This window comes from Aricia agestis, chromosome 3 (genome assembly GCF_905147365.1).
Source record: "Aricia agestis chromosome 3, ilAriAges1.1, whole genome shotgun sequence".
Taxonomy (NCBI): Eukaryota; Metazoa; Arthropoda; class Insecta; order Lepidoptera; family Lycaenidae; genus Aricia; species Aricia agestis.
The window spans coordinates 22,308,926-22,333,707 of record NC_056408.1 but is presented as its reverse complement, the minus strand read 5'-3'; the positions used below and the strand labels follow the sequence as shown (position 1 = coordinate 22,333,707).

At 39.1% G+C, this 24,782-nt stretch overlaps 2 protein-coding genes across 3 annotated transcripts; one reads left to right on the top strand and one right to left on the bottom strand.

Moving 5' to 3' along the window:
* The first annotated feature begins 1,399 nt into the window (after positions 1-1,399).
* On the top strand, positions 1,400-13,479 carry LOC121725294. Of its 2 annotated transcripts, none has more exons than XM_042112186.1 (10): positions 1,400-1,505; positions 2,637-2,717; positions 4,571-4,669; positions 8,847-8,978; positions 9,291-9,365; positions 10,105-10,178; positions 11,466-11,556; positions 11,938-12,097; positions 12,445-12,564; positions 13,058-13,479. In XM_042112186.1, exons 2-8 carry the CDS (start codon positions 2,646-2,648, stop codon positions 12,073-12,075), a joined length of 681 nt encoding a protein of 226 aa, XP_041968120.1. In that variant the 5' UTR covers positions 1,400-1,505; positions 2,637-2,645; the 3' UTR covers positions 12,076-12,097; positions 12,445-12,564; positions 13,058-13,479. The 2 variants fall into 2 exon arrangements, with proteins under 2 accessions (XP_041968120.1, XP_041968119.1); XM_042112185.1 differs by having other exon boundaries at positions 1,400-1,740.
* Positions 13,480-13,676: 197 nt separating this feature from the next.
* On the bottom strand, positions 13,677-24,003 carry LOC121725293 (transferrin-like). Its single transcript, XM_042112184.1, has 15 exons — positions 23,831-24,003; positions 20,872-20,962; positions 19,709-19,845; positions 19,328-19,476; positions 18,634-18,778; positions 18,083-18,273; positions 17,666-17,808; positions 17,292-17,461; positions 16,652-16,892; positions 16,361-16,527; positions 16,042-16,184; positions 15,616-15,679; positions 15,378-15,488; positions 14,684-14,825; positions 13,677-14,465 (listed from the first exon to the last, which is right to left on the bottom strand). Exons 1-15 carry the CDS (start codon positions 23,886-23,888, stop codon positions 14,135-14,137), a joined length of 2,283 nt encoding a protein of 760 aa, XP_041968118.1. The 5' UTR covers positions 23,889-24,003; the 3' UTR covers positions 13,677-14,134.
* Positions 24,004-24,782: the final 779 nt, after the last annotated feature.

The following is a 24,782-nucleotide window of genomic DNA, read 5'->3' as shown; positions in this document are numbered from 1 at the left end:
TTAGTAAAAGTACTAGAGCAGAAAGCTGCTCTATACGGGATGTATGTCAGAATTTTTCGAATTTTACATTATTTTCAATCAAAAACTTCATTAAATTAAAGTAAGTAATCATTAGTACTTTCTGATGTAGTATGTGAGTTTTCTAATTGTCTGTTAATTTTAAGTTATTCACTCTACCTTTATCTATCACTTCTGTCACCTGAGTAAAAAAGAATTATACGTGGGAGAGCCATGCTTCGGCACGAATGGGCCGGCTCGACCCTAGAAATACCACGTTCTCACAGAAAACCGGCGTGAAACAGCGCTTGCGCAGTGTTTCGCCGAGTGACTGAGTTTACCGGAGGCCCAATCCCCTAACCTATTCCCTTCCCTACCCATCCCTATCCTCCTATATCACCCTATTCCCTCTTAAAAGGCCGGTAACGCACCTGCAGTTCTTCTGATGCTGCAAGTGTCCATGGGCGACGGAAGTTGCTTTCCATCAGGTGACCCGTTTGCTCGTTTGCCCCCTTATTTTATAAAATAAAAAAAAAAATTTGGGAACAACTGGTTCAGGCCGTTAAAACTGCAGTAATAAAGGGACCAACAGATTGGAATGACAGCATCCATCTTCTCCACGTTTCTACCAATTAACATCGCAAGGCCCCCCCTTTCCCTTTTCGTGGATAAAAAGATGCGAACACATGGAAAAGAATCTTCGGATAGTTAAAGCAACTTCAACAAATAGGACAATGACGGTACTCACGGTACTTAGTCCCGGGACCACAGCTCCTAGAAAGTCTGTTTACAGTCCTCTCACCTTGGAGATTCTCTGACAGCCGCACTAAGGGCAAACAAGCGTAATTTTGTGAGTCGTGAGTCGCAGAATTTCTGCCGGCCGAAATTCTGCGACTCACAACTCACAAATTACGCTCGTTTGGCTTCACCCTAAGAGACTTTTAATGATGTTTAAACTTAACTTTATTGAAGAGTCTAACTGATAATTTATGGTGCAAAATCTTCATTTAATAACAGGAAAGTAATATTTTAGATGTCGTTGAGTGCGGCAGTAAGAGTGCAATAGACAGGTTAGAGAGAAGACGTAAAGGTACTTTCGGGTACGTTTTCGAAATATATTTGTCTCCCACTCCTGCTAATTTCACAGCCAGTCAGCCAATTGTGGGACTCTCACATTTTTTTTACGAATCGATACCTCTTTGGCCAGGAAAACCAACAAAGACCAAAAGTGTCGTGTAATCATTAGATTTATGAGTGGATATGGAAAATTGTGTCACTTGACCTATATTTGAAATGATTACAATCCACCATTGTCGAGGGCTGTCGCGGCGGATTATTTTCACTTTTCAGTTCGCATCCGAGTTCGAGCGGAGCGCGTCGCGTCGCTTCGCACAACTGTTGCGTGCGGTTTAATATTTCGATGACTTAACTTTCAAAAATCAAAATTACTTATTATTATTAATTTAGCTTTGTTACAAACATTTTGTATTTCGATTTCTTGCATTGTTGTAGTAAGTTTCTTTACCTAATTTATGGTGTTTGCAACAAACGTGCAAGCCACTGCATATAGCCATCTATTTACTTGCAAACAGCTAAAGTTATATTTTCCATATTTCAATAAAACAAAGAAAAGGTTAACAACCCATAAGTTTACAAAGTAACTACGTACACGTAGCATGCAATAGCCGGAATTCCCACGGGGCAGTGGGCACAGGATCATAACTATAATATTCAAATTACAAGGTGTGTTTAATTAAAAACGGAATATCGATTTTTAAAATTGGGTTTTAATTTTTTTCTAATTTGAGGATTCCGTAGTTAGGAGTACCATCCCAAAGGGTAAAAAAGGGACTCTATTACCACAGAATATATATTAGTAGTACCAACTATTATTAAGACTTCGTGTCTGCCCGTCTGTATCTTTGTTTCCAGGCTGTCTTCTGAAATTTTCTCAATCTATGAAATTTTTTGAAGACTAGCTAAAGCGGTTCTTGCGATACATTCTGAAGACAGACTGACAGACAGACAGACAGTCATCGAAGTCTCAGTAAAATCCATGAAGCGACTTTATAATAGCTTCGTGGTAAAATCCCTGTTTTTACGTTTTGGGCGTACCCAAAGTACCCAAACTCTAAAAATATATGTATTTATTATGATATGATTAATATGATTTGTAAATTCAGATCACAGCTGCACAGGCGTATAATCTCAAATTAATCGCCATTATATCTAACAATGAGTCTAATTTTTGTAAATCAATCCCTAACTTCTTCGATAATAATATTTTTACGTACTTAACGAATAAACGACATAATATCAAGTGATCTTGAACCTGTCCCTTATCAAGTTTATTGTTTATTGTTACGATTGTTGTTAATTGTTATTGTTAAATTAACATTAATTAGAGATTGCTGATATTGTTACGTATAAACTTTGGGGATTGTAAATAATTGTCGTTAAGTAGATATAGAATACTAATATTCAAAACCGAAAGTACTTGTTAACTCCTCACAAAATGCTGAACCGATATTGATGAAATTAGCGGTGGAGATTAGTTTGAGTCGTTGGTCAGATGACGGTTTTCTTTTACACTGAAGTGTGTTTTTTCATATTTTTTATCTATTTAATTATTGTTTCAGGGTCCAAAAATGGCAAAGAAAACTAGTAATACGTCCAGAGTTGCTGCAGCGATTGTTATAGTTGTCAACTTTATTGTAATGGTGAGTGATTAAAATTTAATTAATTATTATACATTAAATCATAACTATGCAGAAAATAATGGAACAAAAGTATACAAATCCACAGGGTAATTTTGTATCTTGCAATAGGAATTTTATGGCGAAAATTGTACGATATGTCCTATACCTATCTGAGAAGGTAATTCACAGGCAGATGGAGGACCAATGTAATTTGGTCACGTTATTTGAAACCCATCCGACAGATAACAACTATTTATAATATAACATTGAATTGACATAGGTAATCCGACCAAATGACGTAGGTCCGTCAATTGCCTAGGAATCAATTTCTTCGAGTTCGAACTTCGATGGTACTATCATGCAAAATTTTATAATTGCTGTCTATACAATGTTGGTAACATTGTATAGCAATATTGTATAGCAATTAGCAATATTGTGTAGCAAAATTTTCTAATTGCTATACAATGTTGGTAACATGCATAGAGAATATGTAAGATGATCCATGCGTCGGATGTGATGGATGGTGATGAAAAGTCGGTCCTGCGCCTGATCTCTCGCCAGTCGTGTCGGTCTTCCGTCCCACTGGGTTATGAGAGTAAAGGAATAGAGAGTGCTCTTGTGTACTGCGCACACACTTGGGTACGGTATTAAATTACTCCTGCGTAGCTGGTGCGGTTTTAATGAAACCGGCCACCGTCACCGAAACCGGTGTGGGAGCTATTATTATTATTATTAAAGTAAGTAATTATAACTTAGTTCTGTTATGGTCCGCCGCGCCGCGCTAGTAGGTAATAATATTATAGGGGATGCCTTTTCATTCAGGGTGCATAATATAGGCGCCCCTTACGCGCTAACGACCCACGACCATTATCTATGACCCACATTCGGAAGCTCGCGCTATATCGCCTGCACACGTTTAACACACTGACAGGTAATTTACCTGTCCACAAACAACAGACATCCTTGACCTGAACATTTAGGTTACATCTTCGTGTCAAGGTCTATTGCCTAGATTTAGTTTCTAGATCAAAAATTTCTAGATACTAGAATATAATGTAAGTAAAATTAAAAACACAGTTTTTTGTCCAAAATATAAATTAATTTTATTAGCAGCTGATTTAAGAATTAATGTTTTGCTGCTACACGACGTCAATGACCTAGGTCCTCGGGGCTAGGGCCCAGGCTATGCAGATTTCTAAGTATAATTTTCTATGAGTATCGCAAAGGACAAAGGTGAAACCGCACTAATGCGACGCGACACGACGCGACACTTCACTTCCACAGAAGTCAGTTATATGCATAAAGTTAATATACCTAGCGAAATAGAGAAACAAAGGCCTGAGCAAGAGAGATGTCACTATCAGTAACACTGCGTGGTAAAAAGAGACGTGTGATACATGTCAGTAGCATTCTTTTTTTGACGTCCAGTCGGCACGTGCCGCACGTTGACAATTTAATCTCATAGAATTCAGTTCAATCATGCTTGTGTAAATGTATACGTACACATATTTTTACACACAGATGAAACCAATTTCGGTTACGTTTGACAGGTTGAGATTGTTGCTCTATTCCGCTAGGTAGGTATATTAACTTTATGGTTCTATGGAAGTGAAGTGTCGCACTAGCGTCTAGCGCGGTTTCACCACTATAGAAAAGTTGTAATAATTAATCACTTGCCAAAATATATGAATATGTATGTTAGTCTATAAGGTATTTGTATTATGGGCCTGGATGTTTGAAATAAATGGTAAAAAAAATAAAATGAAAATCCCAAAATATATTTTAATAACTCTACTCAACATTTTTCAACGATAAGCTACTTATGACTGTGTACTAGAATAATAGGCGGTATCCACAAATCGGTGTTGTTCCAGCTGTGCTGCCTGGTGGCGTTCGCGCTGAGCCTGTGGGCGGTGGCGTCTCCCCGGACCCTGGTGCACGCCGTGCAGGTCTTCGGCACCCCGGCCCTTAAGGTCAGATCGTCTATTTGGTACCTACTGCCTAGCCTTAAATCTAAGGCTGGTTTTATAGTTATGCGTTTCGCAGCGCCGTTGGAGCGCGCGCGTTCAAAGCTGTAACAAACGTATGGACGAACGGCGCTGCTCAAGCGCGCGACTTTAAAACGCTACTACTACCCCCATACATCTTCGAACGCGCGGCGCTCCAACGGCGCTGCCGAAACGCTTAACGATAAAACCAGCCTAACATAACTTTCATTAAGTGGCACACGTATTACGCATTCATCCGCAGGAAAGCAGCTGTAAGGATATATTATAATATATAAGGACCTTAAACGTAACTTTTTTGTAAATGGTGAATTGTTTACGCATTCCCGGGAGGCTACAGGGATATGTCAGACTCCCCCGCCCCGAGTAGGCCAGCTAAACTCTTCGGCCCCTAACGCGAAACAACCTAAAACTTAACCTAACTCTACGTGAAAAGTGACGAATTCGGTCCTTTTATTGCTATTTATTTATCTTGTTATTAATATCGAAAGTTAACAATATTATGATTAGAAACTAAGGAGGATGATCCTAAGCTTATTTATTGAAAAGGAAGTGGATTTGTTTCTTAAAATAGCTATAACGTTATGTTGTATTTGTAGTATGGTGGTAACCATACTATGATACTAAAAATACAACATAACGTTATAGTTCAACAATGTTCTTCTATAGCTGTGCTGGATTCCGTAGTTCGTACTTGGTACCGTACCAGGTACCGTGACCTACTCAATGTGATATACTTGCCATAAGCTCTACTCACTGAATAATAAACTGAAGCAGACTTGCGTTTGTTACTACCTGAAATACTGTTCTCAATAAAATGGGACACATTCTTTAATAATAATAATAATAATAATAATACATTCTTTATTTGCACACACAAAAGAAAATACAAAAGCACATAAAAGAAAAAAAAACAAAAGAAATAACAACAAAAAAGGTATAAAAAAATTTACAAAATTGTGCAAAAAGGCGGTCTTACTGCTCTAAGCAGTTTCTTCCAGACAACCGAAAACAAAATATATTAAAAAATATAATGACATAAAAATATAAATATACTTACATATTATTAAGTATATTACATACATTATTAATAAGTAATAATAGTTTTTATTATTCGTAGGTAATAAGTTAATAACATACGGTAATAGAATAAAGGAAATAAACTTTACACAGATATAATAAGACAAAAAAAAGTATAAATAAAAGAACCAACACACCAACGGTTTTATATAGAGAGGTCTAAGTAATATTGTTTTACACGTTTTTTGAATATATTTATAGATTCAGATTTTTTAATGAAATCGGGTAGGGAGTTCCAGAGTCGAATAGCGGTGATGGTGATTCTTTATTTACTTTTTCAGATGTCATTAGTTTATGTTTGTTTGATGTTTCAGGGCGGGCAATTTGTTCTACTCAACTTTGTCAGTTTTCGTCTATTCGATGTAAATTATTGAATGCAGAGTATCTTGAATTTTCAAAATCAACTTTTATCAAAAGACAAATTTTGAATTCGCTTGAAATTTTTAAACCCCTCACATTTTATAATAATAAAATTACCATAAGACGTCCGCAACTCCGTTGCGGCAAAATAAGTTTATCACCGTAAAATTACCTATTATATGGTCTTAGTTAGGCTAGATTGTAATAATTATGAAATACCTATACAGGTATTTTATGTATAAAAAAAATAATATTATATTCAATGACTAGGTAGATATTAAGTCATAACAGTTTAAAACCGATGTTAGACGTTATGGAACTAGCCAGTGACCTAACGTAGTAATTTAGATCAAACTTATCTGCACGATCTAATTTTGATACACCGAGGGTAGTTCGTATCACAAAATAAAAGTGGGCAGAAGCTTAACTTATATGTGTATGTTATGAGTTATGACTTAATATGGTAGGTACCGAAAAACGAAACTTTATTGTCACTTTTCACCGTAAGGATTTTTTAAGATTCTCCATAAAAAAACTAACTTTTTTTTGGAATAGTAATAGTATTGGATCCGGCCGTAAAATCCTTTACCTCTAATTAAGTTTAATGTTCATGAGATAAATGCATAATTTGTATGTATATTTTTTTCAGTAAATTTACATCATTTGAAAGAAAATGACGAGACAAAATAAAATATAAATGGTTGCCAGCTCTAAGTCGGCTGCAACCTAGGGTTGCCAGCCCGTAAACAGACATAGTTCTTCATCAAAATTGAAGCATCGATTTTTTTAATAATTTTTATACAAAATTAAAGTTTTATGCATTTTGTACATGAATATTTTTTTAACAAGGCAACCCAACATTAATCCATTCTATACGTTCTAAAGATTATTTGAAAATATATTTGATCTAAAAAAACGATTCATGCAGGATTTTACGGTCGGATCTTAGGATATAACGTTCTATATTTCAAACTTTAAGAGAAAACTAAAGCTGTGGCCTGTGTGTGTAAACTGGTGACACGTACATTTTCACGTTTCACGATGCGACGTCACGTCGTTATGTTACGAATTACGATGTCGCGACGTAGTTTTTTACGATGCTCGACGTCGTAGATTCTCACGACGCGACGTCGCATTGTGAAGCGACGCCGCATCGTGGCACGACATGACGTCGTATCGTGTTTATGTGTTCCGGCCCTTAGTCAATATCGTGTTGATGAGCCCCGTAATAACCCGGACACGGAACCCCCCATAACCCATTACGTTATTACCGCCGATCGGGGGCGGGACAATTTCAGACTTCATAATTCATTTGGACTCATTTCAGTCAATGATATCTACGAATGAATGATTAAACATACGGTTAAGTTCGTTCTTTGTTCAATAATGTGTTTGTGGTCAGGTGGATTAATTTCATTGTTATACCAATAGCTGTTACAATAGTAATATTTGATCCTTGATTAATAATAATCCATACTAATATTATAAATGTGAAAGTGTGTCTGTCTGTCTGTCTGTTACCGCTTCACGCTTAAACCATTGAACCGCTTTTGACATGAAAGGTATGAAGATACTGTGAGCCACGGGAAAGGACATGGGATACTTTTTATCCCGGAAAAATGTACGGTTCCCGCGCGATAAACGAATTTAGGCGCAACGGAGTTGCGGGCATTAACTAGTTACTACTTACTCATACTATTTAACCGACTTCCTAAAATTAGATTTCTTAATTCGGCCGTATATTATGTTACTTTTTTCCGTCCGTTTTTTAAGTCCGCGATGTTTTGCACCGCGGCGCTAACTGTTAATGAATTATGAATTGCTATTTTTCACTCGATGCGAAATAATACTCGACGCGAGCAGTGCGATGCGAACCGCGAATTCAGGATGTTGCGTTTTTAGCAAATAGCAAAGCAATAGCACGTAACATGCTAAGATATCAAAATTAGCATGTTAATGAAATTAATAGAAAATAGCATTAATTCCCATTACTAGTTACTCATACTATTTAACCGACTTCCTAAAATTAGATTTCTTAATTCGGCCGTATATGTTACTTTTTTACCGCCCTTCACCCTTGTTTGTTCGACGATGATTTTAAATCACTTCTTATTTTTAAAACGGTGACACATAATCGTTTCACAAAAAGTTCGACGTCGTGTCTGTCTGTCTGTCTGTGTGTGTGTCTGTCCGTGCCATCGTAGCATCCAAACGAGTGGACCGATTTTGATTGTAACAGCTCCATTATTGAGCTATAGTTCATCATCATCAGCCCGCTCATAAACGGGCGGATGATGATGATGCTGATGGTACTCAAATTTTTCACCACTGCAGTGGTGAAAAAATTGAGTATTTTCTATGTACCATCGAGGAAGTTGACTCCTATGCAATTGACAGACCAACGTTATTTGGTCGAATATGTCAATTCAATGTTGATTGTGATCTGTCAGCTGGGTTTGACGTAACGCAACCAAACTACTTAGGTCCCCGATTTGCATAGGAATCAACTTCTCTGATAGTACTTACAATAATTTTTGAATCGGTGGTTGTTCTTAATTTAAACATTATTGGAACTCAAATGAATGTCACAAGACGTACATCCTTGCAATGCGTCAGCTGTCAGTTGTCAGTTGTCACCAAACTGACCATGAGCTGTGCTATGAGTGTGGTGCCAACTGACAGACCCTGCCGGCTCCGGTTCCAGGCGCTGGTGACGGAGGAGTGGGTGGGCGTGCAGGTGGGCGTGGGCTCGGCGCTGCTGGCCGCCTTCTTCTTCTGCATCTCGCTAATGGGCGTCTACGGCGCTATATCCGCCTCGCAGTTCCTCCTGTTCATGGTAAGATTCTCTGATTGGTTGCGCAAAACTTAGAAATCGCTCGTAAGGTGGGTTTTCCCGTTAGGCGCGCAATGCGGATCCACCTTCCTTCTTTAATCCAATCTTTTTACCAACAATTTCTGAGTTACTTAACTTAATTCTGCGATACCAAGGACTTAGATGAAAAGCGAGCCTTATTAAAATCTTAAGTGATGGTAAGTACCTAAATAGTAAATAGCCACTAGAACACACTTTAAGTAAGGGGCCGGTAGAAGGAAATATGAATGACTTCTTTAATGAGTAATGACTCCAGTTTGCGTAACCATTTTTCAGTACGCGGCTCTGGTGTTCCTGCTGCTGTTGTTGGAATGCGCTCTGGTTTTCTACTTCTCTTCCAACATTGTTGAGGTCAGTCACTACTTCTCTTAAGACTATTAGCTTGTCTACGTCACCATGATAGCGACGCGAAGAAGGGAATATTCGTCTATGATTTTCTATAATCGATATCTAATGTGAATAAACAATCTCGAATTTAAATAATAGTTATGGAACGTAGATTACTTCGCAAACATAGTGCCAATCATAGCTAAATCATGGCCCAACATGAGGTGCCTTTTTTCATAAAAGTTGCATGCTCTATCAGAGTAGTTGGACCCACGAAATTCTGTTGCGTTATGTCAAACCCTGCAGCTAACATAACGTCTCAAAAGTCCAAATGGCGTTGTCCGCCACCTGCCTACGAATCAATGTATTCGATGGTACAATAATAGTTAAGTGACGCCTCCGTGGTCTAGTGGTTAGAGCGTCGCTCTCGACTTCGGAGGTCGTGGGTTCGAATCCCGAGTTGGAAACATGTTATTTCCAAGTTTGGTTAGGACAATGCAAGCTGATCACCTGATTGTCTGACAAGTAAGATGATCCATGCGTTGGATGGGCATGTAAAAAGTCGGTCCTGCGCCTGATCTCTCGCCGGTCGTGTCGGTCTTCCGTCCCACTGGGTTATGAGAGTAAAGGAATAGAGAGTGCTCTTGTGTACTGCGCACACACTTGCGTACCTGGTCTGGTTTCAATGAAACCGGCCACCGTCACCGAAACCGGTGTGGGGAGTATTATTAATAGTTAAGTATATTTTTCTATTTTTTTTCAGAAAGGTATTCAAGACGACGGCCAATGGACGCACGCCCTAAGGCTCGTCTTCGAATGCTGCGATAAAAACTACACGTAAGTCGTTTCTGTTTCTGTAACCATAACAGTTGCAAGAAAAAGTCATGCAATAATACATTGTAAGTACTAACTACTGTATATAGGCATTGTTTTATTCATTCGCATTATGAGCTATGTGGCGTGCGAGCGACCATGTGGTGGTTTCAATTTTGTATGACATCGGCTCGGCAGGCTAGTTATCGACCGATGTCACCGTGTCATACTTGATGTTAATGCGAAAGACTCGTTTTTGTTTTGTGCAATAATTACATTACCTTTATTTTATAATATATCATATAATAAATTACTAGATGCCAGCGTAAATTAGGAATTTTACGGAAACCGTATATTTCCCCGCAAAAAATAGTTTATGTCCCTTCACGTGGTCTACTCTACATATATCTGTGCCACTATCATATCCACATAATATCTAACACTGAAAGAATTTTTTAAATCGGACCAGTAGTTCCTGAGATTAGCGCGTTCAAGCAAACAAACAAACTCTTCAGGTTTATAATATTAGTATATATTTTTTTAAATCGCTTGACAAACTTGAGTCTCGATCTAAAAGATTATGAAAAGTACCAAATAATAGGGTCATAATAGGACGATGCATGGTATAATGGCATAGTAAAATAATGGTTTATGGTAGCGATGATGATGAAATAGGTGAATGTAATTTGCATAGTAGTACTTATATGCTTTCCGTTAAGAATTAACGCCGAAACTCTCAAACTTGCATCTATAAAGAGTCAAGAGTTCTCCCAGCAGCTTCCGAACCATGGGGTGGGTGTCGCTGGGTGTAAAATCTTACTTGTTGTTAGCTTATGCTCATGAAACCGAAGTCAGCACATGTAAAAAAATTTGAAAATCGGTTTATGTATCCTAAAGGTCGAGGATACAAAAACGAACATAACACCTCCTCCTTTTTTAAAGTCGGTTAAAATTTTAGCTTATGTTTTTCTGATGTATAAGCTATATTATTGTAAAGTTTCATTAAAATCCGTTCAGTAGTTTTTGCGTGAAAGAGTAACAAACATCCATCCATACATCCATACATCCTCACTTTCTTTCGCCTTTATAATATTAGTAGGATATATATTAACGCAGCATATACCTATAAAATGTCTACTTGTCTCTGTGTAGACTGTAGCACATCGAAAAAGTCACACGAGAAACACAGCGACCTTGTTTCTTGAATATTTATTGGCTGTTACCTTTAATAGCTCCTCTGTGGTCACTCTCCTGTCCTGGCTGAACCGATTTTGACGTCATATCTCAATGTTGTCATACCTCCGATTTCAGGGCTGTCTCCGAACCGATAACTCCTCCCTGGTCGTGCTGCGGCGTCGACCACTTCCCCAAGAACTGCACAGCTGACAACATCTACACACGGGTAATTTTCTAGCTAAAAACTGTTCGCTTGTTTATGCCAAAAAACTAGTAAATACTACCTAAACACTTGAGTTTACAATAGTCTACACGAGTAGATGAGTAGGTATTTTTAATAAAGTCGTGCCATTGTAAAGCCATCAGGCAGCCTCTGATCACATATACATTTTAAAATCCTTACTTCCATACTAATAATATTATAACGCGAAAGTGTGTCTATTTGTCTGTTAACTCTTGGTATGGAGATACTATAAGTCCTGGGAAAGGACATAGGATTCTTGTTATCCCGGAAAAATGTACTTATGGACCGAATTTTGGCGCAACAGAGTTGCGGGTGTCTTCTAGAATAATTATATTTTATAGCTCAAAATGTAATTGTTGAAAGGACTGCCAGCGGGCCGTGGTGGAGTGGCTGCAGCGGCACCAGGTGGCGATATACGCGAGTCTCGCGGCGCTCCACCTGCTGTTGTCGTCCTGCTCGCTCATCAGGCGATCCCTCGGTGTCTCTCACTCCCCCTCGTAGCGAACGCAGCGCCGCACTGGCGGTAAGTGACGTGTCACGTGACAGCCTTCAAACCATCTTCCAAAATGGGTTCTCCATTAGACCGTACTTTCTTATTTTCTTATAATTGTGGGAAAATTCATGACGTGAGGCATTTTTTATATAAATCAAAAATAGCTCTCTCAGCGCTGCTAGGAATAACACGGCATTCCCGCCCTATCCCTATTCCACAGTTCCACACCCTACAGTGTTACCACTTAGTTTAGTTAAACTGTCTATTCCTGTCGCAAAAACATACACTACAGTCTACACAGTATAATGTTATATTCATGCGTGAATGAGAGCAATGGGTCTATGTTCTCTCCGATCTGACTGCGATCATCGTTTTAGCACCCAAATCAGCGACATCGTGGCGGTCGGTGCGGTCGGCGCGCGTGGCTCCCGGCGCTGACGACGTGCTGATGGTCGTCGTGGGCAAGAGCCGCCTGGGCTGGATGAGACAGAAATGAGGTTTGCAAGGATATTGTCTCTAATAACGAAAAAGATTGATAAGTTTGTAGGCAATTAAGGAGGACTGGACTTAGGACAGTAGAGAATAAGAATAAGAATTTTTAAAGATTTTGTCCGTATAACCACGAACAAACGGTTGAAAGAGCCATGCGTCGCGCGTCGGTGGAGGAATTTATCTTTTTTTACGAAAAAAAAATTTTACAGCATAGGTACTTAACTGCCAGTGAAAAATTATAGTACATTTTTGAAAGACGCAATTATTTCGACAGCAATGCTGTGCGGTCGCAAAATACAATATCACCGGATATCCTGTGAAAACTGATTGTAGGCAATGGCCAATGGCCATCTGACTGGGTAGGTCTAAAATGGCCATTTAAATAATTGAACTAATTAAATTTGGCCATTTTAAAACGTCAGGAAACAAAATACTTTTTTATGGAAGACCAACTAAAAGTAGGTGAACATTTTACTAATTGTTTAAACCTTTTCACAGGTACACCGATACGGAATCCTCAGTCCTCTGTATTAGAACATTGTTGAGATAGATCTGGTTAAACTGACAATTATGATTACAGACTATGTTACAATTACTATTCTCGAATACGAGCAAGAAAAAAGGAGACTTAACATTAACAAAACTGCTAAAAATTAAGACTGACACTTTTGTATGTGTAGTGTTCACCACGATCACGAAAAATTTATGTAGTTTACTGATCATTGTTACTTGTTATATCATCTCTGATATCCTACTAATCGAAAGTAGGTAGCATGTTGTCTTGTTGTTGAATTAGTCAGTTCTTATTTTTTACACAGCGACTTTCTATAAAATTTCATTTAATGTAGTGAGTATACTCTAGGGATTTATTTGCATCCTTATAAATGGTCGCTGTTAAGCATTAGTGTCCTAACCCACAATTTTTTTTGTTGATAAATTTTGAATGCAGTCTTGTTCTAAATCATTTATAGAACATAACTGCATTCACTCAATACATAATTTTTATGTGGGGTAGTACACGAATGCTTAACAGCGTCCAAATTTAAAATTAATAAATATTGAAATTAACTTGTGTTTTACTAGGGGCTATAATTACTCAAAAGGAAAATAAACAACATTTTAAATACAAAATAAAGTTTAATTAAATCCATACAAACATATTATTACATACCAAAAATTCAAACTTTACAGACATGAACACAATTAATGACACTTTTGAACTTGAAAAATCTTAAATAATGATGAACACCGGTACCTAAGTACGTGTTTAAGTAGTCATATATTAACTACTTACTAGATGCTGTCATTGAACAGAACAGAAAGGAGGTTACAACATAATATTGTAATTGTATTCTTTATAAAGAGAAGAATGACATTTTGCAATCTTGCCGTTAAATACTGTTACTCTTACTTTATAGTTAACCTATATAATTATATGTATTATGTACAAGTCTATTTATGTAGATAGCAACTAGAACTCTACATAGAACTACTGGTCATGAAAACGGGACATCCTAATTTTTAATACAATATCTCAAATGTCACATTAAAACCTAAACTAGAGGTGGGTCGGACCTAGTCCATGGCCACTTTGGTGAGGAACCACATCATTATGATGGTGAGGCCGGAGTAGATGCTGCGAGAGGCCATGCCGGGGGTGGAGGCGGCGGCGTTGCAGGACTCCAGGTGGCTGAACAGGTCGTAGTAGTTCTTAGCGGCCTCGTTGGTGGTAGCCGAGGGCTCGGCCAGGCCGACGACGGTGTCCTTGAACAGGAGGTCGCTTTTGCCGTCGAAGGGGGAGTAGAGCTCGAGGTTGATCAGCTGCGTCGAGATCGGCTCGTTGTACCCGAAGTGGGAGTCCAGGGAGTCCAGCAGAGTGTTCAAAGCGTTCAGGAGAGGGTCGTCCCTAGAATAAAAACATGAGAATTAAAGACAATCCTTAAAAATATAAGGATATCCGGAGCGGACTTATTTAATACGACATTTTAAAAGAATTTTCGTGCCCCTTTATTACTCTTTAAAAACATTCGCCACAATCAAAGAAGTTACCGAGTAGTAATTGATTGGAGAGACTGGAGATTTTATGCTAATAATTCCACGAAATGAGCACAGCTCGATACTCACCGTCGTGCGAGCACCTCGGAGTCGACGACGTAGGCGAGCAGGCAGTTCTGATCGATGTCGATGCCGGTGGTGATGGCCAGCGTGTTGTTGCGGCACAGCGCGCGCACCTGCGACGCCTGCAGACCCGCCGTAGTCAGGTGAGCTACAGACAACATAACAGTATAAGATCAAGGAGTATGATATAACTCTACAAAGACTATAACAGAACTGCTTGAATGGCACCACAATATACTTACAACATTCAACAATCGACCATGTCATCAGATCATTACATACAACAGATTCATCATCATTCAAGATAAATGGATGAAAATATTAATGGGACTAAAAATAGGATAGGTTGAACCGTAAAATTAATAACATTTAAAGTGATGATTTGTATAATGTTCTGATAATGTTTGGTAACGTAATGACTTAAAAAAATACTATGGAATATGGATGTTAATCTGAAAATAAAATGATTATTATTATTATTACAGGCTTTCTGCTTTCATGATAAATTGAATGCAAAAGTTCGGTTGGAAACTGAACCTCAATTCACATTGCCACGAGGCGTAGCTATTAAAAAATACACCTCATTGCTCGTCATGTTAAAATGCGAAGTGGCCCTAAGTCTACAATTTTAGTGTTTTCTGCTGTAAGTTGCTCTACAATTTATTATAACCACGTTACTTAAAAATTTCTTAATTCCTACCCTGAATGTTCTGAATCTCGACGAAGGCGACGTCGTTGGAGCTGTCGGCCAGGCAGGATATGCTGCCGTTGTTGCCGTAGTACAGGTTGGAGTAGTCGTAGGCGCAAGTGTCTGGAAATGGACGGGAAAATATAAGAAATAGGTTGTGCTAAAATATAAAATAGGACTAAAAAAGTTAATATAAGTAAGTATTGATATTTTAAGAAACTTTTCTCTAAAACCAAATTGAACCACTTACAAGTAATATTGCTAGTCAAGTAGGAAGGACGGCAGGCGGTGCACAGGTTGGTCGCGTTGAAGCTCTGCAACAAAATATTTACTGAATTACTAAAGTGGTATATTGGTACCGAGCTAGTATGCGCTACACAAGAAACCAGGAGCCCATGAAAATACTACTATTGCATAAGAATACTCTCAACTAAGTGTGCAAACTACTCGAATTTACAATTTATCTCAACATGAAAGCTAAAAGCATAAGACGCCAGATTGATGGCTAAAAACAATGATATTCTATGTTACTAACGTAACTAAAAAGTACATAATAAATTATCAATCCGTCAATTAACTGGTTATACGTTCAATTTCGCGTCAATCTTACCAGATTGATGGACTGAACTGATGAAAAACTGAGCGTGTAACCTACGTCTAAAGCACTTCCACTTACGCTGTCTCCGATGGCGTGTGAGGCAGCCTCGGCTCCGGGTGCGCAGGCACCATCAAAGAATTCCCCAACTGCCTGCGCGTAGTCGCACTCCGATGAGCTGATCACACCTCTCTCGTGAGCGACGCTCACGAACGCCACGAAAGCTTTACACAAATATAATTTTTAGATTTCAATTTTAATTGAATACCTATTGAGAGCTCAAGAAAAATTAAGTTACTTACATCAACAACCAAGCTTTCTTACTTTTAAATATTTACCCCACAACATAGGGTATGTTATTATTATCTTTAACTTTTAAGCCAATCTGATGATCACTTACCGATACCACTGTATTCGGGGAAGCAAGCTCTCCTGCCGCGAAGGTTTTCGAACCTGGTGACGTTGGTCTGGGTGGTGGTTTCCTTCAGGAGGGCGGCGACACGGGAGAAGGCGGCGGGGTTGTTCCTCGAGTTTTGAACCAACTTCACCGAGGAGAGCTTGTAATGCCTTGGAAGAGAAACGTAGTGTATCAACTTCACATTAATTTAGACGGTCTTAATCGAAGGAATCCCTTTTTTTTTAATGACATATCATTTTTAGTGCCCTTAATTCCAGTAGGTAAGGTACTCACTGTCTAGACAGGTAGCCATAGTTGGAAGGCGATACGATGAGATCGGCGTTGCGGTCCCTGATGTCTGCGAGGCACTCGAATATGTTGTTCCGCTGCTGGCAGGTGATGTGGGGCTCGATGCCCAGCACGTAGGCGGCGGCGCGCAGCCACTGGCACTTGGTCTGCTCCTGTGTGGAGATGGTGCACCAGCGGCGCGCGGGGATACACGATGTTGAAGCACTGATATCGGCTATGTTGCGAACTGAAATATTCAAGCTTTTATTTACGTCTCTCTTTGGCGGATGCTACGCGCTCGATATCGATCGCGATGTTTGAAATGATATCGCCAATCACGATATATTTTATTGATTGGAAAAAACTAGAATCTAGATAAATGACGATAAATGTAGATCGTGTATAGTTTTGAATTGTTTCTGAAGTGCATAGTAGTAATCTGTGGTCTACATGGGTGTATCATTCCTATCAACTTGTCTTATGACTTACAATTCGAAGATTATAAAAATCTCTACATATTATTCAGGCTACGAATGCGGGTTTTTTTAAAGAGGGAAACTCTTTAAAAAAAACCCGCATTCTTCGTTATTGATAGTTGTTACGAAAATACACTAGTATAACAAGAATCAAGAGAAGGTAAGCCTACCGGGAGAAGTGTAGTTGCTAGCAGTCAGGGGGGTGGTTTCGAAGAATACTCTTGCGTTGGCGCCGCCGATAATGTTGGAGTACAGCTGCGACCTCCAGCCGTTGTCGCCGGGGCTGACGCCGTTGGGCCACCACTCGCGCAGTTTTGTAAGGACTGCTGATGCCTTAGCTCTAAAATTGTTCAATATATTGTAGGCAATGCTCGTTTCTGCACACATAGATTATAAATACGGAAGTATGATCATTCGTATATCTATTACTTCTACACAACATACAGAAACGTAAGCAAACATTTTATTGTAGGTAACAAAGAAAATAAGCCCAACCAATTGCATAGTGGCTTTGCAAAAGTATATAGCATGAATATATCCTTACGTGGAAGCTACAACGGTAGCCCAGGGTTGTTTGACGAAGGAGCACGGGGCGGTGGCGGCGGCGAGAACCTCGGCCGTGAGCACGCGCAGGGCTCCGTCCTCGCACATCAGCGCGTACGACGTCGCTTCTTGGGGGTTACGGATCTGAACAATGTTAGAGCTAGATAATAACCGAACATTATTTTCTATTGATTGACATTCTATTGATACTCCGTTAAATAAACATTAAACTGGTCATGCCCAAAAACTGAATGGATAAATAGTTTTCGACTTGTTAATTTTACATCCCTTAAAAATAATCAGCATAACAAATGCTATGCGTGGCTAAACTGTTAATTTTTTACCAGATGCACCAAAAAAGGTTACTACATTTTAAACAATATTGCCTGAAGGTTCCTAAATTACAACAAAGACTAACAGTGAAGAATTCCCGGACGTGCTGCCACGCGACGTAGGCGACGGAGGAATTGCCTCTGCGGAGACATTCCAGCGCCTGGATGTGGCGGTTGTTGTTGTTGATGCCGTTGATGGTGACGCCCATGTCCAGGTTGTAGCGGGAGCAGCTCGCGCCCTCGCCGCAGCTCGAGCAGAGATTCGGGAATCTGTTCTCTGTAATAATAGTTTCGATCAATATTCATAAGTGCACAATCAAATTCGCAGCTGCCTGTCATATTATACTAATGTCGTAATTGCGAAAGTCTGTTCGTCTATCTGTTGGTCTGTTACCTCTTCACGCATAAACCGCTAAACAAATTTTAATTATATTTGTTCTGGTTCGTGTTAGTCCTCGAAAAGGACACGGAATACATAGTTTTATCGCGGCAAAGAGGGAATTGTACACGTGCCTTTCTGTGCGAACGAAGTTACCGTCAACATCTAGTCTAGTATTTAATCAACGAATAACCTAATGAAAATATAAGGTCTATAGTGTTGATTTTGCGTGTATTCTTCATTGTCTATTATACTTACTGAGATCAGCGTCAACAGTGACGTTAGCGCTCCAGGCTCCGGGCCGGCAGCCGCTGCCGAAGAAATTGTTGAGAGTCTCCATCTCCACCTCCTCGGCCGTCTTATGGTCTGTGTTCACATTTGGGCAGTGGTCGGTGCGTGCCACCTGGAAAATGAAGGGAAGCGTGCGTACTTACACTTTGGACACTTTCTCTCTTGTTGCTCACCATAAGCTCATAATTTGGTTACTATCTTTTCTGCTCTTACTATAATTTTTAATCTGGGACCATCCTATTTAAAACATATTTGATATGAAATAATAATTGCTCTGCAGCGTTTTCTCCACAAAGTTTTTTTGTTTTACTTTTTTTATGAAATAAGGGGGCAAACGAGCAAACGGGTCACATGATGGAAAGCAACTTCCGTCGCCCATGGACACTCGTAGCATCAGAAGAGCTGCAGGTGCGTTGCCAGCCTTTTAAGAGGGAATAGGGTAATAGGGGAGGGTAGGGATGGGAAGGGAAGGGAATAGGGGAGGGTAGGGAAGGGAATAGGGTAGGGGATTGGGCCTCCGGTAAACTCGGCGAAACACAGCGTAAGCGCTGTTTCACGCCGGTTTTCTGTGAGAACGTGGTATTTCTCCGATCGAGCCGGCCCATTCGTGCCGAAGCATGGCTCTCCCACGAATAAGAATATGTCCTAATGAATTACTTACAACTCGTTCGAAGGTCTTCAACACTCGTGGTGACCAGCGCAGGTCGGTCTGATCCAGACCTGGGTGGCAGTATCGAGCCCCGCGCAGACCTTCCAAGCCTCCCACGTGGTTGGCGGGCACAACCGCCACCGCCTCAAACGCGTACGGCTCTAAAAGAAATGAAACACGACTTTAAGCCTCTTCAAATCACTGTTTGTCTTCCTTACAAAATCAGACAAAATTCAATCTTGACATCTTGTTTACAATGTAAACTTTAGCACTCAGCTTAGAATAATTTATTGAAGCACCAGAAATCAATAAGGTAAAGTCGCTTATAGATTTCTTAGAGCTCAAGATTTTTCGTTAACAAAAAAGCCTTAGAAACAACATCAAAAGGTTTACCGGTTCTCTGAACATCTCTGATGGAAGCGACGATCCTGTTCTCAGTGGGCTGCTGCAGCGACAAGAGCACCGTCTCCTCCTCCGAGAACACTCCGAAGTCGGCAGTCCCTCGTGCCAGTTTGATGGCACAGTCGATCCTTTAAGTATATCAATGGATTTTTTTTTATTATTAAAATTGGGGCCGTCTATGAACTGTTCGTCCATATCCTTTTATTCAATATCAAAGGATTTGGTATACCATGATATTTTCTTTGCGCACATATTCTTTTAGTGTTTTTGAGAAAACCTGGCTAGCGATATTTTCAAATAATATTGAGAAAGCTTCTATCGGCAACAAAAACTCGCTGTATTTTTAGTCTGACAATGGAATCTATTTATTTTATTAATAAGGAAAGTAGTAAACTAAGATACAGAGGACAATCTAAACACTAAAAAATACAATCTAAAATATATAAACTTAAAGTATAAAGCTATAAAAAGCAAAACTTCCCTAGGTCGTCCCCACCTGGCAGAGTGCCTAGCAAGCTGACAGCTTTGCCACGTTGGATGGCAATGGCTATCCGCTGTGCCAGGTAGCTCCCGGCTCTGGGGTCTCGGGTAGCTTCAATAAGCTTTTTAGATATCTGTCTAAAAAGCTTATGTGCCCCCGGATCCCATGCGCCTAGGGTTTCTACCCCAAACGGTCCAAATATGAGATCTCCGCTGAGGTTCTCATATTTGTGCCGCGTCAGTTTTTCTGTCTGGTTTGCGGCTGCTCCCGGACAGCTCGAGGTTCCCTGGACATGGGACGGGGCAAGTGTGTCGACACAAGTAGCGTCCCACACAAGGGCCCGTCCCACATTCCAGGGGACCAGGGTCATTCCGTCGGGTCTCTTCCCATCGTCGCGCGCCAAACCGGAGGGCTCTAGTATAGCTGGCATACCGACAGTGACAAGAGCCCGACGGATGAGGTCATTCAGGCTGTGATGCCGCGAAAAGCGTCCAGCGCTTCGCGAGCAGCACAACCCATGGTGACCGTAACTGTCTACGTGCGCGCTGCAAACACACTGATGGGGGACGACATGGGGAGCACCAAGACGCAGGGCAGTTGCTAAGCGGAATGTGTTACGGATCAATGGAATCTTAAGTAGAACTATTACAACTGAATTTAAGGATGGTCATACCTTGATTCTACCGGGTCGCATACTACTTGACTGTCATCTCTGTCCAAACTCTGACAAACTACGGTGCTGGTGGAGGGCATACATACTCGCACTGAAACAAATTATTTATTGTTAGCAACCAACGGGTTTTGCATAAACATCAAATAAACATAGAAAGCCGCAGAAAACGCATTCGGAAACCCAGAAACCCAAGCAACAATAGTTTATACTTTATGGATCTATAATTAATCTATAGAACTAAGGATATATAAAAAATGCTAATTGCTCTGCTTGGAATTCTGGTTTCATATTTTGTAATTGGTATAAATTCTAATGTGATTAATTTGTCTGCGTATAAAGAGTGTAAGGGAACTGAAATTCATCATTTTGGGTGAGAATTTTGGTTAATTATAATTAATTACCATTTCATTATCATCTTTTCATTTATCTATTCCTAATGATTCCTACTATACTTCTATAATTATAGCAATGCAATAATTAGTGACTATTGTATTTTCTGCTTTTTAACCCCCGACAAAAAAGAGGGGTGTTATAAGTTTGACGTGTCTGTCTGTCTGTCTGTTTGTCTGTGTGTGTATCTGTCCGTTGCATTGTAGCATCCAAACGGGTGGACCGATTTTGATCTAGTTTTTTTTGTTTGAAAGGTGACATGATTGAGAGTGTACTTGGCTATAATTCATCATCATCAGTCTGCTCAGTGCTGGACAATCAGGGTTTATCTGGTTCATGAAAGGCCGTTAGCAACTTGCAGTCGTTTGATGAGTTTTATATTTCATTCTAGTTCGTGACATTAATGGAAAGTTGACCTGGTGCTGCAGCATCACCTGGTAATCAATAGGATATCCAACTCCTCGCCTACTTAGAGCAGAGGTTTCGTGTTTGGGCTCATTTTAATTGCGACAACCAGTAAGAAGTAGATAGACAGTAAATATTTACATGCTGCTGCTGCAGCATCACCTGGATTCTATAGGAACCGAGCTTCGTATGAACACAAAGTGGAGGTTTCATGTTTGGGCTCATATTAACGGCCTCATCGATAAAATTAAATTAAGAAATTTAAAAAAACCCCCGCCAAACAACTTTAAAAAGTAATGAAATAATATTTTTTTTTTACTAACTTTAAGTTTAAATAATTCCTAAGTGTAAAGTGATATTTTAGTCCATAATTATTGTTGTCACGGTGTGTCGGGGGACCGCCAACAGTGTATTTTGCATTTTGTATCGCCATGTCACTGATTGTCTCGATTTGGTTCGCTGAAAACTAACCCCTAAACTATAACGTATTTCTTATTATTATTATTTCGTTACTTTTTAAAGTTGTTTGGCGGGGGTTTTTTAATCATGTATTTTAATGAATCACTAGATGTCCCTGTGAACATCTTAGGAGAGCCTAATATAAACCTTCCCTGGACTTTCACGAACATTTCAAGACCAAAAATTAGCTATTATCGGTTCCGCCGTTCTCGAAATTTAGCGAGACTAACAAAATTGAAAATCCATTTTTATTTAACAGAGCCAGACCAAATATTTCAGTAGAATTTAAACTCTTTATTATTATAAAATGGCGTCCACTAGCGATCGATTTATTATATTTTTTCATATCACTATTACTTGTAGATTAAATTTGATGACTAATGCGACTCGCCCTGAAGTATGTTATCTTGTAACATAGTCATATGATATAACGCCTCCGTGGTCTAGTGGTATAGAGCGCGGCTCTTGACTCGGAGGTCGTGGGTTCGATTCCCGCGTTGGAAACATGTTATTTCCAAGTTTGGTTAGGACAATGCAGGCTGATCACCTGATTGTCTGACAAGTAAGATGATCCATGCGTCGGATGGGCATGTAAAAAGTCGGTCCTGCGCCTGATCTCTCGCCAGTCGTGTCGGTGTTCCGTCCCACTGGGTTATGAGAGTAAAGGAATAGAGAGTGCTCTTGTATACTGCGCACACACTTGGGCACTATAAAATTACTCCTGCGTAGCTGGTCTGGTTTCAATGAAATCGGCCACCGTCACCGAAACCGGTGTGGGAGCTATTATTATATGATATTATGATAAACGAAATATTTATTTTCTTGAAGACTATAAAACTCATCCGCTAAAATATAGAAGAACAAAATTTCAAAGTATCATAATATTTTCTTGTAACATTACTATTTCCAGTAAACCTCATCCAATAACCTTCATGATATGATAAAATAATTCTGAATCATTAAAGATAGTTCAAGCTACAGTATAAAATATTATTGTAAATGATGTAAGGCGTGGTCCCAACTCTACATTTCGCGAACGGGTACGGAAAATCATGGAAAGCACTAAAGTCTAAACTCATAATACTTAATTAATCTACATTTCGTACATATAATATTAATACCTTTAAACTTAAAATATTATTATGCTAGCCATACTGATGCTTTATGAAATTTGATTATCTTTGGATAAATACTAAAGCAATAACTTTAAAGAGGGTGTATCTTTGTAATAAAAATTCTAACTAATCCATTGAAGTACCTCGGTACTTTTAATAAAACATGACTACTGGTTGTTACTATTGAATATTACAAGTGGACGATAAAATTATTGGAAACAAGTGAATGTCAAGATAGGAGTATGGTTTGGGTCAAAATTCTCTTACAATATGAACTACCAACGAAGTATAATTGTACTAATAAAAAAACATAAAACATGCTTTTTTACTGAATTAAGTAGTTGTTATTTCAGTGAAGATGTATTTTTGGTTAGTTTTTTAAACATAGTGGGAAGTTTTCTGAAAAAAAATGTAACATTATGGATCCAACAATAACGAATAAAGATTACTCGGTTTGTGTATCACAATCAAAAGCCTTATCAAAATTATCGAATTTTCCGTTGCCATCCACGTCTTAACCTTAACTATTTTGTATTTTTGCATGAAAAGCGATTGAAATTATAACAATAACAGTAGGATTAAACACTCACAGCTCTGCGCAGACGCATACCCGATCACTAAAACAAATATGAAATAATTGAGCCCCATGTTTCACACACTACACCGGCGTCTCCAGGCACGCCCGTACACTAATACTGTCCGATATTGCGCTATCGGTATCGCCTATTTAAAACCGTCCTGTGCGGAGTCGTGAAATCTTATCAGTGTTGAAATTCAGTGTAAAGGTGGGCGATAATATAGCTGATAACGTGATAACGCCGCCGGGTACCGCAGGGCGCTGTGCTGGCCCCCGCGCTGCTCGACGTTTGCGGTTGCAATAAAATCGAATTCGCAATACAACATAATTATAAAAATTGAATTTTTCCTTGTTATTTGGGAAAAAAATATGTTAACTAATTTGCTACAAAAACAAAAAAATTGCTAATATTCATGAATTATCAGTCACCATCATTGGTCGCCACTTCACTAACTTTTGTTAAATTCTATTTACCTATAATGTTAATTTCCAAATAAGGTCTCAGCAGTACAATTATTGTTTAAAATATTTTACGAAATTTTATCAATTTTTCATACATTGAAATAAAATTATGACATAAGTGTTTAGCCCTAACGGTGAATGTGTATCGTTATCTGTTGATAAGGTTCTGGGAACGGATTCATCGATCTATTTGCTCAGCGATCAAAAAAACCACATCGAGTTTTGATGTCGTTTACCGGCTTTTAATAGCTGTTCGTGATTCCTGTTTAAGCTGTTGATATTGACAGGATATGATATTTGTTATACTTAGCCCTAAATGATTTTTTTCCATTACTTATCATTATTTAATTATAATTATTCGCTTTATAGCCATTAATATTTAGCTGCTTCTTATGGAAAAACTAACTACTGAAAAAGTTCGTCTTAGTTTCGTTAATTTCTCGTAAAAATACACTCATAGATGTTTCTGATAAATATATTATTTTTCTGTGTAACATTTCACC

Bases quoted from the DNA above. Each gene is read 5' to 3' on its own strand.
- LOC121725293 (XM_042112184.1), bottom strand. From the start codon at position 23,888: ATGGGGCTCAATTATTTCATATTTGTTTTAGTGATCGGGTATGCGTCT. The intron at 19,846-20,871 runs GTATGACCATCC...ATATACTTAAAG, and splicing joins TGCGACCCGGTAGAATCAAG to GATCGACTGTGCCATCAAAC. The intron at 15,489-15,615 runs GTAAGTGGTTCA...GTCCATTTCCAG, and splicing joins CTTGACTAGCAATATTACTT to ACACTTGCGCCTACGACTAC.
- LOC121725294 (XM_042112186.1), top strand. From the start codon at position 2,646: ATGGCAAAGAAAACTAGTAATACGTCCAGAGTTGCTGCAGCGATTGTT. The intron at 2,718-4,570 runs GTGAGTGATTAA...GTGTTGTTCCAG, and splicing joins TTGTCAACTTTATTGTAATG to CTGTGCTGCCTGGTGGCGTT. The intron at 8,979-9,290 runs GTAAGATTCTCT...ACCATTTTTCAG, and splicing joins CGCAGTTCCTCCTGTTCATG to TACGCGGCTCTGGTGTTCCT.